The sequence below is a fragment of the Oreochromis aureus genome, linkage group 19 (genome assembly GCF_013358895.1).
Source record: "Oreochromis aureus strain Israel breed Guangdong linkage group 19, ZZ_aureus, whole genome shotgun sequence".
NCBI lineage: Eukaryota > Metazoa > Chordata > Actinopteri > Cichliformes > Cichlidae > Oreochromis > Oreochromis aureus.
In genome coordinates this window covers 23,826,981-23,840,729 of record NC_052960.1, presented here as the reverse complement: position 1 = coordinate 23,840,729, position 13,749 = coordinate 23,826,981, and the positions used below count along the sequence as shown (strand labels likewise).

Here is a 13,749-nt window from a genome sequence, read left to right as displayed (position 1 = left end):
TCCATTACCTCCTCCACCTACATAATCTTTGTGTAATCAAAGTAAACATCTGTCATGCTGTACTTGTTTGAGTTTTACTGCACTGCAAACTTCTTAAAGTATATTTTAAAAGAACAAAGAAAACCAAATGAATATATAAAAAATAAAAACTTCTGCCCAGAGAGTGAGCTTCCTTGGCGGAGGTTTGCGCTCAGACAAGTTTGGATCTGCTAACCTAAAAATCTTGCGAGCAGTTCCCGACCTCTGCTCAAAGAAACGGGTATCTGAAAAAGACGGGCTATTTTTTCAGTCTGGTCTGTCTTCGAGTGCTCGGCATAAGGTTTGACATGTATAAAGCTGTGAGGTCTGAGAACTCGTCTGTGTTTTACAGGCCCAACACCATTCTGCGATTACGGTTCAACCACTTTGCTACTGAATGCAGCTGGGACCACCTCTACGTGTACGATGGCGACTCCATCTATGCGCCTCTCCTGGCGGCTTTCAGGTAAAGCTTCAAATATGTGACAGGTTTGGAGTACACTTGAGTATAAATGGTAATAAAAACACCTTAAACTCTTCTTTTGGGTTATTATTGCAGCGGTCTGATTGTTCCTGAGCGATATGGGAACGAGACCGTCCCGGAGGTGGTGTCTCAATCTGGCTACGCCCTGTTGCACTTCTTCAGCGATGCAGCCTACAACCTGACTGGCTTCAACATTTCCTACCGGTGAGAGAATCACTGAAAAAACAAAGTACCACATCCCACATTTTCTTATTTATTTTTAAACAAACAAGGATTCGGCTTTTCGCTTCAGGGAGGTTGAGGTTTCTCCGCTGACTGGCTGGACCACAAAACAAATACAGAAACTGGATGTGTTGTTGGCTTCGTCTGTCATTTCTTTCTTCTTCTTCATTTTTGATATTTTAGCTGGAGTGGCAGCTCCCGCATATCGACTTGTTCATAATCCTCTGAGCTGACTGTGCAGTCCTGTCATGCCTCAGGGTTTGCAACTCTCGGGGTCCGCAAATGCGTTCGTGCTGTCAGTCATTGGATAGAAAGTATCTACTAAATGACAAATGCCTGGATACTGAGCCCTGACAGGAGAGCCTCTGTGCAAATCATTTCTGTTTCACTGGCTGAGATTAATTTAGGTGAAGGACCCACTTCACACCCTTCCTTGGGACACGATGACGCATACAAACCTCTCACTTGCTACATGATTCAGCCGGTGTGCTGGCACGATTAGTGGAGAACATTTTAGCGGAGGATCATGTCGGGTTACTGCCGTCCATTTGCTGCAGTATGTGGTTGCAGCATCAATACTCCTGTAATTGTTCAGACACACTGTGGCACTTTTTCTGTCTTTTTGTTTGTGTAACCAACTATTTGGATCCTCCCTGCTTTCCAGGGACTGGACAGATAGAGTGGCCATACTAACACGCGTGTTATTAGCCACTGAACATCTCATCATGTAATGCAACCATTGATTTTATTTCAGCTTAAGATTTGTTATTGGCATTTTAACCTTTTATTAGACTGTCTCCATATATGTGGTCTTGCAGTATTTCTGTCGTTTGTGGAATTGATAATAAATTTGTCACAAAAAAATAAATAAAATTAATGGAGACCAGTAATTAAAAAGCTTGAATGCCCTTTTTTAATCCACCTAGTTTCCTCTGCTTGTCTAAGCAGAGTCAGATGCGGGATCTCTTGCATGTTTACTTCTTCTTTAGCTGTCTCATGGCTGTGGGTGAGGGTTGGAGCTTGGATTGGCTTGTAAACTGAACTGTTTTCCTCTCAGCTCACCTCCATGTTCAGCATATCTGCCGGGGACATCAATGCTGATGCAGCACCCTGGCTGACTTTTATATCTTTTATCTTATGCTCTAACTCTGTGTTTGGTTGCACTAATTTCAGCTGAAAGTACTGCAAATATTATTATACATAAGTAAAAGGAGTGAACTTTTAAGGCCGCTCTTTGCCTCTGTCGGTACTTTGGGCCTATGCCAGCAGTTCATTTCACTCCTCTTTAACATGCTTTTAATGGCTCCATTTGGTGTAGTGTAATGACGCTGCTCTTTGCACTGCAGTCTGGTATCGACGCTTTGTGCAGGTCCAGTGTTGAGTTGCTGTATTACTTATTGTAACTGTGCTACATTGCATGATTGAATATTATAACCTGAAATAATTCTGTTTTGAGTGAGCTTCCAACCTTCTAAAATAGAAATCATTTTGAAACAGTGCACTGGGCTGACATACCAGCAGACCTGTAATAAACCCTGAATCAGAGGCCAAAATTTAATGGAGACGCACCTAAAAAAATGTATTCAAATTTATAAGAGCAAAAAAACAAAAACAAAACTGTTTTAAACATTGTAAACAATTGTAAATGGCACAGTAGACCCCTGCTACAGTTGCCATAGCAATGGGACTGATGTTGTGCTGAGGACAGTTGGATGAAAGCAAAGTGCCCCCCTTCCAACCCCCCCACCTGCAGTCCTTGGTGTCTGGGAGAGATGGAGGAGCCGAAACATCAAACCATCAGGCACCGCAGGAACATGAAAGAATCACGAGCGCCTTTTGTGTCGTCGCTCTCAACAAGTGTGTTTGCAGGAGGAAAGAAACTAATGCCTCTGTGTCCAGCTTTGACTGGTAATACTTGTTTGTCTTAGTGCTTTTTATTTATTTTTTAAAATTTTTCTGCAGTTAGTAGAGCAATGTTTTAAGTAGTGTCTCATTTTGTGATATGGTGTTTGTGCACGAGCATGGTGCTTATTTCACTGATCTGCAGCTGTGTTGTACAGATGCATTTAATCTGTTTAAGCCTCTGCTGGCCACACAACACAATGTGGTATCACTAGGCTTCGGTGTACACCTGTAATGCTTCAAATGAAGACAGATTTTTATCTTATTAAAACTATATTCTCATTCATTATTTGTTAATACACTGGCCTGCAGCATGCATACTAATATCCAGTTATAGCTATATACCTCTGCACCACCGGACAGGCATTTGCATCTATTCCTGAGCAGCCAGCTGCCACAGTATGAGATACTTGCTTGCTTTTAGTGGATGGAGTGAGTGCTGATTCCTAACTAATTCATATTTTGATGTGACTGAAGAGTTGGCTCAAACTGTCATTGAGCTGTTATAATATAAGGAGCCTGTTTGACATTGAGAGCACCGGTGTTACAGTTCTACTGCAGACTGAGTGTATTTGCCATCTGCTCTGCAGTGCCTGGGGCAACTTTCTTTACCTCAGCTTCTAGCTCAGTGCTGTTTGAGTGTAGATATCCCTCTGAGATGACTGACAAGTGTTGAGACAGGTGCTTGACCACCTGATGAGGGAAGGACGATGCCAATAGCAATACATTCTGCTTTCCTTTGGGGGGTGTTGCATATTTTAGCTTTAAGCCCGGAGACAGCCGAGGCCACAGAATCAGAAGTAATGCAGTTGCTGAAAGGTTTTCCTGTTGTTTTATTCAGGGTTTTTAGATCGAAATTCCAGTTTCTCTCTCTGACTGTTTCCTTCTCTTTCTTCCTTCGAAGAGTGAACACCTGTCCCAACAACTGCTCTGGCCATGGAGAGTGTCAGGTGGGGAACTCCACTTCTTCTGTGTACTGCAAGTGCGAAACCTACTGGAAGGGGGAAGCCTGTGACATCCCGTACTGCCTGGCTGACTGCGGGGAACCTGAAAGAGGCAGTTGCAAGGACAAGACCTGCGTCTGTAAGACTGGGTGGCAAGGTAGGGCTGGCAGCTCGGCGGGAACACTTTAGCAGATGTGCGACTTCATTTTCACATATGCTTTGCTGGTGTTAATATCCACAGCAAGTTGGCTTCAGCATTCTCATACAAGCCAAATCGTCCTCAGGGACTAAAATAAGCCTTTGACTGGCAATCAACAATGCACAAAGGTTGAATCTGTTCATCTGGACGAAGCGTTTTCAGTGGGAGAAACGTTTCAGTCTCAGCTGACTGCAGGTTTCCCCAATCTTATAAACAGGACATTTGCACAATGACTGAAACCAGCCCACTGAAGGAACAATGGGCTGGGAGGTCAGTTCCTTCATCATGATTATGCAAATTCTCATGACCACTGATCAATGGCCATGAGTACCATTCACAGAGAGTTGGGGAATGGCTGCAATCACAGCATAGTAAGATGTTGACAGATGTACCCTTAGGCCCCCTCCTCGATTCAGAGATGGTCTTTCCCTTTTCATGTAAAAGGCCTCCTTGACTCCGCGCTCAAACCAGCGTTCCTCCTTGTCCAGGATGTGTACATCCTCATCATTGAAAGAGTGTCCACTGGCCTGTAGGTGTAACTAGACTGCAGAGTCCTGGCCTGACGAGGTAGCGCTTCTGTGTTGTGCCATCCGCTTCGCCAGAGGTTGTTTGGTTTCCCCGATGTATAAGTCCTGGCAGTCCTCCTGGCACTTAACAGCGTACACTATGTTACTCTGTTTGTGTCGGGGGACCCGATCCTTGGGGTGGACCAGTTTTTGGCGCAGCGTATTTTGGGGTTTAAAAGCCACAGAGACCCGGTGTTTAGAAACTGTTCCGATACTCCTGACACATACGGGATCACTACAGGTTTTCACTTAGTCAGCAGTTGACCTTCTCTCCTGGATTGGCTGGAGCTTTCTTTAGGCACCTTCCCAGCTTTGACATTGGTTCAGGTATGTGGATGACACCTGGGTGAACTCAAATCTCAGGACAGACCATCTCTGAATCAAGGAGGGGGCCTAAGGGTACATCTTTCGCCATCTTACTATGCTGTGATTGCAGCCATTCCCCAACTCTCTGTGAATGGTACTCATGGCCATTGATCAGTGGTCATGAGAATTTGCATAATCATGATGAAGGAACTGACCTCCCAGCCCATTGTTCCTTCAGTGGGCTGATATTGAGAAGGACGGATAAAGACTTCCCCCATGGCTGTTCATACTACACCAAAATAATTAAACTTCTTGGTTAAATACTTAGTTAAATACTGAGCTAAACTTCACACTGTGAGAAAGGAGAGTTTCGCTGGTCTGCATGACAGTTGTTTAGTCTGTTATAGGTAATGAAAAAAACATCTTTGGCTTATATGTTGAGACCTTTAAGGTACTGATGGCTCGTTCCAGTTAATTCTGATTTATGTATTTTTCTAACCTTTTATTTTTTTTTTACCATATCAGGACTTTGTGTTGATTTCTAAAAGCAAACTCAGTGTAAATTAGAGGAAACCTCAGTGCAGTCGAGCACTGAGCAGCTCCAGCAGAGCAGTTGGAGGTTTAGCAAAGAGAGTGTTTTCTTTCATCCGTCCAGATTTTGCCTGTTTATCTGGTGATTCAAACCGGTTCCTCTTTAAGCTTTAAGCCTCCCGCGCTGTTATTGAGGTTTCTGCAGCCCCCACGGCATCCATCTGCCGTCACCCGATGGACTTGAAGTGAACTTTTAGCACGATCAGCTTCCTCATAGTTCTGGTCGAGTCATGACTATTCACTTATTTTATTTGGTCATGACCCGACACCGCTGTATGCTTTTTGAGCCGGACCATATGGCCGCTCTAACCGCTCTGTTAGTTCTTAAACAGCTCCACTGCGCTGCTTTGCACAAGCAGAGACAACGGCTTAATTTAACCGCATTTATATCAGCAGCGCAGTGTGCTCACAATCTAATTACCAAAGCTGAGGGAGTTGAGAAACAGACTGGTGTTTTTCTTTAGCCTTTATTACCCTGTCATGGTGTTTTAGCAGAGGAATAGCACTCTTGGTGTACTTTATGCTGCCAGCTTCCAAATGAACTCATTTTCTACACCAGGCAGTGCAAAAAGCAGAGACAGATGCTTGTTTAGTCAAGCCACCCCAGTCTTTAATCTCTCTTTCACAGACCCATACACTTCAAAAGTAACATGTTTTTAAAGGTGGTAACACCGTGTTTGTTTTTATTTATGGAAATGCCACCGTGGTGTGAAAGTAATGTTGTTATTTAAGCACTGCAGGAAGAGGTTTGAGAATATTAGCTACTGGGAATTCATTTAGCTGCTGAACAAAAAGCAGAACAGGTAAAGTGACCTTGATTGTCGGAGTGAAGCAGAGAACTTCCTTTCCTGGCACACGATTGCATGTGTATTGTTTTTAAATGACCAGTCCAGCTGTGAACATCCGGTTTCTGCTGTGCGGTACAGTGATGTGCGCTAAATGGTTGGTAAATGTTTTATTCCGATGAGGAGTCATCTCATCGGGTAGGATGGACAGACTGTAGATGAAAAGGGTCATCAAAGAGCCCTCGGACCCGACCGCTGCCTGCAGGATTGACAGGAAAAGGCCAATCTTTGTATTCCTGTCCTGGTCTTTGTTTGCCAGAAAACTTTTCCCTTCATTCAGGAGCGATTCCGGTTTATGCTGGTGATATTGTTCTCGTCCATAAACAGAGGAAGGCAGCTCTGGCCACAGCCATCTGTCTTTTTAAAGATTTATTTTAGTGAAAACAATGAAGCTTTAATAGTTATGGTTTCCTCAAAGAATAGCCTCCACCATTAGCTAAAGCGTCTGCATCACGTCAGTGTTTCTCCGTATTGCTGATTCCCCAAAAACTTTATGATCAAGTTTATGGCAGCACGCCTGCTTTAGCCTCTTCCTTGAAATCTCTTTGACAATCAGGTAGATTGAAGCAGAAGTTTTGGCAAAAAATTGGCACGTAAGGCTAACTCTTTTATAGCACAGTCACACTCTTACTGTCAAATAAATAACTAAATGCGAGTACATGTGGGAAAAATATATTGTTCTGCATGTCCCCAATTTTTTTTTCCTTGGCTCTAAAGGAATAAAATCCTTGGAAGTTTTATCCTCTTAATGTGAAGACTTTTTACAAACAAGCAAACAAATTTGTTTTCTGCTTCTTGCTTTATGCTGATTTTATTTTAGTACAGTCATCTTTTTTGTGTCCCTGTAAAAGTAGAAAATAAAGGAATGAACTGAGTTAACCAAGCCTCCTACATCGCCGAGTTTCCTGTGGAGCCTTAACTCTGTGGTTTTTCCCTCCCCTCTCAGGTCCTGACTGCTCCGTCTCGGTTCCTGCCAATTCCTCTTTTTGGAGCCGAGAGGAGTACACTGAGGCCGGGCTGGCCAGGGCTTCCCACAAGGCTGTAGTTGAGCAGGGTGTCATGTGGGTCATAGGAGGCTACGTCTTTAACGCCTCCGACTATCACATGGTCAAAGCGTAAGTTGACTCCCCCAGCGAACATCTTCACTTTGATTTTTAGGCATTGGTTGCAGCTCTCGTCCAAAAGAGCTGCGAGACACTGGTTCTCCTTGTTGCTATGCGACTGCAGGGTTTGTTCTTTTCAAACACAGCGTCTTTTTTGGAGAATATTTGAGTATTTAAAACTTATGCCCAGTGTACTGAGGGCTAAAGCTGTACTTGGCTGTCAGGAAGAAGCCACAGGACTTCCTGCCTGAAAATCGACATGAAGAAGAACACAGCTCCGTACAGACAGTGTGTCTTGGACACAGACGGCATGTTATTAAAACCATAAAAATTACAGCACTGGCTCAAAGTTATCACCCTTAACTCCACCCAGGACAATCACACACATGCCCTCGGCTCAAGTTTTGGTTTATTAGATTGCCTGTAAGCCAAGGTGTGGGTTTTTTTCTTTTTTTCTTAAACTTAGATCATGTGACACTGTAAATGATCATTTTGTCCGCCTTGCACAACCTATTTAATTAGAACACATATATAATCTCCCTAAGTGTAACCGGTTACCTTGTACCCAGTGTAACAATGCTTTCTTACTGTTATACCTGAACATAAGATCCACTTTGACTGCCGGCCTGCTATCAGGCCTTGGCGATTCAGATATTTGTTATACACTGGTATCTTTCAAAGGTGCCGCAATCTTATTTTAATTATTTATTTATTATGACCCTTTAGTTTCCAAAGCAGAGGTCCTAAAACACTGAACTACCAGGTTGCCGAAACATGCACACATTCCTCAAATACTGTTGAATTTTGGAGATTTATTAAATCAAAGCACATTAACATGTGAAGACTTGAAGCCTTATGTTTTTGCCCCATCTCCCATGGCCGCCCCTCCCTGCGCCTGGTTCTGCTGCAGGGTTCTTCCTGTTAAAAGGGAGTTTTTCCTTCCCACTTTCAGCAACTGCTTGCTCATCTAATGGCCTTTACTTTACAGCAAAAGTCCCTTAAAGTGATGTTGTAATTTGGCTCTATATGAAAAAAAGATTTGAATTCAACATTTGGTTTCTTCAGAACTCAAAATGTCATGAACTATCACAAGATTCCAAACAAATATCGTGGGATTGAATGAAGCGATCAGTTTATATTCCGAAGGCCGTCTTACTGCGATGCCCTTACGTGCTGCAAAAACATTGTTTGCCCAGTACTACAACAACATAACTCAGGAACAGAAGGAGAGATTGATGTAAAACTGGAACTTAAAAGGCTGGCAGAGGCAAAAGCAGCGAGGCAGTAACTCTAATCTGTTTGCTGCAGGGCCGGCATTTACGATCACACTTTAAATCAGCTAAATGCATAATCTCATGCAGCGAGTCAAGTGATTAATAGGATCTTTGCTGCGCTCGCTCATGTTTGTTTGGTTACTTTGTGAAAGACTTTGAACAGACACTTTCATATACAATTTTAAAGTGAGCTGGAAAATCCTCCTGTAAATCTGAGCAAAACCGCTTCTTCGTTCCTGCAGGTATAACATCAGCAGCAAGACATGGATGAGCCTCGACCCCTCCGTCAACACTGTCACACCACGATACGGCCACTCGCTAGCCCTGCACGAGGTATGTAAAACGAAAGTCATTGAAAGGACAAAATGAGTGCATGCTCTAAACTACATCTTCGTACTGTGGTAAATTTTACAGACAGCCTTAGTGTGATTTGAACACAATACGTAAGAAGCTGTGAGCGATGAACTTACAACCTCCCTATTCTTTCTGTATGCCTTTTAGATAACCTTTTGTTATCTACAACTTAGATATAAATAAATCTCAGGGAGTTTTTATGCAGAAATGAGGCAGTTTCCTCTCTGCAAAAAGACTTTTAGGGACTCCTGGTGGAATAATAACAAGATGAGGAGGTCCATTAATGCATAACAGACAGAATTTAAATAATTTTAATTTACACGTCATGTACCATGACGTCATGGAACGTGACGTGTACCACCTCTCAGGACATTACTCATAACGGATTTATAGAAAGCTGCACATGATGCCTCAAAAGGTCTCTTTGGTTAAAATTATATGATGCATTAAAAAAATGTTTTGGCCTTTATGTGATAATAAAACAGTGAATACAGACTGGTAGGTGGGGAGAGAGAGAAGGGTAAGACGCACAGCAAAGGGCCACAAGCTGGACTCGAACATGGGCCTTTTACTCTGGCCATGTGTCATATGATTGAGCTAAACTGGCTCCTGCATTAAAATAAAATTCCTAACTTGGCTACACCTACGTAAATGTTCATCATGTCTACTTTTAGTCTGGAGCCAACACTGTCAAATGGCCTGCTCTTAATTTGAAGAGCCATTAGTCTGTGTGACCTCCAGACCATCTTCAGCTTATTCATAGAAGGCGAAACAGCAGGAGGCGTATTGTGTTATTTTTGTTATATCAAACAAGACATGAAAATAGTCATCTATTTGCTGGATTATAATAATTCTTCTTATATGTAACATGCGAGCGATGCAGACTCTGTAGCGTTGTTGCCGTGAGTTATTCCAATGAATTATAAGAAAGTTTAACTTAATTTGTTACCAAAATTCTGCAAAAAGTCCTTGGAGTGTGTATATAATCCTGCTTCACTCTTTGTTCCCTCCAGGGTAAGATCTACATGTATGGCGGAAAGATCGATGCTACAGGAAATGTCTCCAGCCAGCTGTGGGTTTTCCACATCCAGAATCAGACCTGGGTCCTTTTAAGCCCCAGGGCCAAGGAGCAGTACGCCGTGGTGGGACACTCTGCCCACATTGTGCCTCCTGTCCACGAGGGGGACGGTCCCGTCATGCTAGTTCTGTTCGGGCACTGTCCTCTGTACGGTTACATCAGCCAGGTGCAAGAGTACAATATTGGTAGGTTTTGGGCACTGTGAATGTGATCAAACTAAACTAAAAATAAGTGTTTACGAAAAGAGAGTGAAAAAAGATGCTTAAGAGGTCTCATAGTCATCTAAGACGCAATCTGCCTGAGAAAATGGGGTGAATTAATTTGCTGCTGAGGCTGATGGACAAGAGCACATCTCCAATTTGGATGTTATCATTACCTGAGCTATCAGCAATAAGAAGTGATGGCAGTCTGATATGTCTTTCACACTTATAATGGATTTGAGAAACAAATGCAAAGCCCAGCAGTAATGATCTCTAGTAAAAAATCTTGTATTTGAGTATTTCATTACGTTGTGAAAACTTGAATTTAGATTTTTATTGTCCAGTAAAATACTGTCATGTGACCCTCCAGCCAAGAACACATGGAGCATCGTGTCTACAGATGGTGCCCTGGTCCAGGGGGGCTATGGCCACAGCAGTGTGTTTGACCCCAGCACCAGAGCCATCTACATCCACGGTGGCTACAAAGCCTTCAGCGCCAACAAGTATGGCCTAGCAGGAGACCTGTACAAGTTTGATGTGGGCAAGAGGAAATGGTGAGAGATTTTCTGTTGTATCAGAGTTTTGTTATGAAATATGCTCGCTTGCTACAGTAGCAGGGTTTTCACACATGTACTGCAGCTCTGATCATACCCAGCGCAGTTACGTGCGAGAGTGCAAGCAGTTGGATCGGACATAAGCAGTCAAACTACCACCTCCTGAGTACAAAGTCGGCATGATGTGAATGTGTGGGTGTGTGAAAATCCCAGGTAGCAGTCTGGAGCATTTACTGCTAGCAAATGGGCATGACGTGTCCTGCCTGCGTGCACGCTGTACCGCAAAAGTAGCGTGAACACGTCTGAAGCTGACCAGCCACTGCGGAAAATATGTTGACCTGATGAGCCTCCAAATTATTTTTAATTATCACTTTCCAAACCTTTCACTGTAAGCATATGCAGGTACTTAAATGCCATTTACATTACAGTAATAACTTAAATGCACTGCCTTCTTTTACTGGCTGCACCTTTTCTTCAGCTGATACCCTTTTAAAAACTATTTTGGTAATCAGCTCTTTCACCTCGCAGAGATTTCGCCTTATTTTGATAGAATTAGTCACAGAAGTGCCGCGCAACCTTCACATGTCTAAACCTCTGCTAATGGGAGGAGGTTGCACTCTGAGGATGAAGCATCTTTGCACAAGCCAAGGTTCAACAGTCAGTACTTTAGACAAAGTTTGCATGTGTAAGGAAAACAAACTTAACTCTCTTGAGTTGCAAAAAGCGTTCACGTGATGACATTTTAAAATTAAACTCGCTGGTGCTCTGAAACTAAGGGCCGTATGGTGTTCAAGTGCTTAACAACAATCCAAACTGTGGCTGTGCAGGACCATTCTGAGAGACAGCGGCTTCTTCCGGTACCTCCACACAGCAGTGATGGTTAGTGGGATGATGCTGGTGTTTGGTGGAAATACGCACAACGACACATCCATGAGCCACGGCGCCAAGTGCTTCTCATCGGACTTCTTGGCCTACAATTTAGGTCAGTAGCGCACACACACACACAGCCTTTTTCCTTTCACTGAGGCTCTTTGCTGTCACCCATCTGCATGCATTCACACCTGGGAGCTGCTTAGTACAGCAGCAGGGTTCTTGTTGTCACTAGGAAGCTCAACTGGAGCAACAGAAGGTCAGATTTTTGCAACTTGATTTGCGGATTCAATAAAAACACAGCTTCTATTCATAACTGAAAAAAAGAATAAATAAATACTCATAATGTGATGTTGTTAAGCTTTCCAGCACTGTGGTGTTTTTGTCATATTCACACTAGTATTATTATCCTGGATTTCCGTATGAAAAGAGAGAAATTAAAGCTAACTGAGAGAGTGAAGGTGCTTTTTGTCTTCTCACTTTATTTATGTGCATAACAATCCTGTTCTTTATAATTCTTAATGCTTTGGAAAAGCTGAATCCTGTGGGGTTTTGATTTCAAAATAATTATTGTTCCTCCCGATAGCTTTTGATTTTCACTGTTTCAGAAGAAACACTTTGCTTTAAATTACCAGTCGAATGAGTTGGAGCCTGGAATTACTCCTCCGCTAAGGCGAGGGCTCTGGCAGAAGTACGCGATACGCACTCTTTGTTTGTCAGCAAGATCAAAAGCTGTGCAAAACTGCAAACGATATTTCATTAAATCTACCTGCAAAGGGGGAGCATAGGAAGAAGGGAAAAAAAAGAAACGAACCATAAAGTTTTGATGTGGCTCTGGATCATCTTTAAAAGGGGAAAATTGGGAATTTGCCTTGGCTAGGGATGCAAACTTTGTCCGTTTGCCCAGACAGTTTGTTTCTTGAAGTTCAGGCTCTTGAAATAATATCGCCTAAGTATTTGGAAGCTTCTAGCTCTTTCCTTTTGCTCATTTCAACATGACGGTATTAGGAAGTCTGTGGTGTTAGCCCCGCCCCTGGACGTGTGAGCACGAGCAGGTTTTCTTTGTTTTGTTTTGTTTTAACACCTGAGATATGTAGTTAATTGTCATCTGGGATTTTTCTCAGACGCCGTCATACTGGTTTACCAGTGATTGTACTGGAAGGCACACAAAGGTGTTTACTGCAGTTTGCTTTTCGTGTTGCAAAAATAAAGGTGGTTCAGAAGAGGCATCTTCAGCTTACAAGAAGAATAAACACCTGCTTTTGTGTCTAAATAATTAGATATAGGGAAAAAAGAGTTTATTTGGTAGTCTGTTTCCACGTGACCTTTAAAGAGCCACTCCTTTTGACTGGCTTTAAGGGGCTTTCCTGGACAAAACAGGAAGTCGCCCCCAGTAAGATCCAATCCTCTAACCCGGCGGTGCCCAGCCCCCGGGCCACGGGCCAGAGTCGTTTGGTACTGGGCTGCGAGAGTTGAGGCTTGGGTGTGAAATTTATGGTTTTCAGGGTTTTCATCACTAACTCGGTTTCCTTGGGTCTTTTCCTGTGTTGTAGTTGTGTGTCTTATTTTGAAAGAAATATTTACATGATACCATAGCGACCAGAGAGAGGAGGACGTTACTCTCAATGTTGTTGGCGCATTTCAGGAGGACTTTGCTAATAAAGTTACACAATTACACAGTGAATTCGCGTTTATTATTGTATTTACAAAATACCACAGTTTTTGTCTTGGTTGTATCTTTTTATTTTGTTGTATTTATCCGCGACACCTTAAAGGACGGTCTGTGTACATATTGTCTGACATTAAACCAGTCCGTGATGCAAAGGCTGGGGACCGCTGCTCTAACCTACCTGCTGTGAGGGAGTTATGATATTAAATCTGGCAATTTTTAATTAGTACGTCTGATGTGCACTTCTCATACAAATTAGTAATATAAAGGAAAACCTGGGCCTTAGGGTTGAAAACTAGCAAGTCCAATTTCATAGATCTTCCCTTCCAAGCTGCTCTGTGGGGATTTCAGGGTGTAGGTAAAGCAGGGTGGGCATTCCTATTCATAGCTTTGGGGACATAAACTATATTTATTCGTGTTTATTCATGCAGTCTCTTTTCTGAATGCTGTGTTGCAATTCTTCAGGATACCTTAGGTTTGTAAATTGTTACTTGACAGCAGACCCCCTTTGCAGACTTGTGTTGGCAGAGTAGAAAATCAGCTTTCACTTTCCTTTTACAAGTAAAATAC

The 13,749-nt window shown here is 42.8% G+C and overlaps 1 protein-coding gene across 3 annotated transcripts in view; it reads left to right on the top strand.

Moving 5' to 3' along the window:
* Positions 1-13,749, top strand: part of atrn (attractin) — a 126,729-nt gene that overhangs the window by 14,104 nt on the left and 98,876 nt on the right. For all 3 annotated transcript variants that reach the window (XM_031742051.2, XM_031742052.2, XM_031742054.2), the window contains exons 3-10: positions 371-484; positions 578-706; positions 3,531-3,727; positions 7,024-7,192; positions 8,697-8,787; positions 9,822-10,071; positions 10,457-10,640; positions 11,468-11,622. In XM_031742051.2, the coding sequence (XP_031597911.2) occupies positions 371-484; positions 578-706; positions 3,531-3,727; positions 7,024-7,192; positions 8,697-8,787; positions 9,822-10,071; positions 10,457-10,640; positions 11,468-11,622 (1,289 nt within the window). The remainder of the gene's footprint in view (positions 1-370; positions 485-577; positions 707-3,530; positions 3,728-7,023; positions 7,193-8,696; positions 8,788-9,821; positions 10,072-10,456; positions 10,641-11,467; positions 11,623-13,749) is intronic.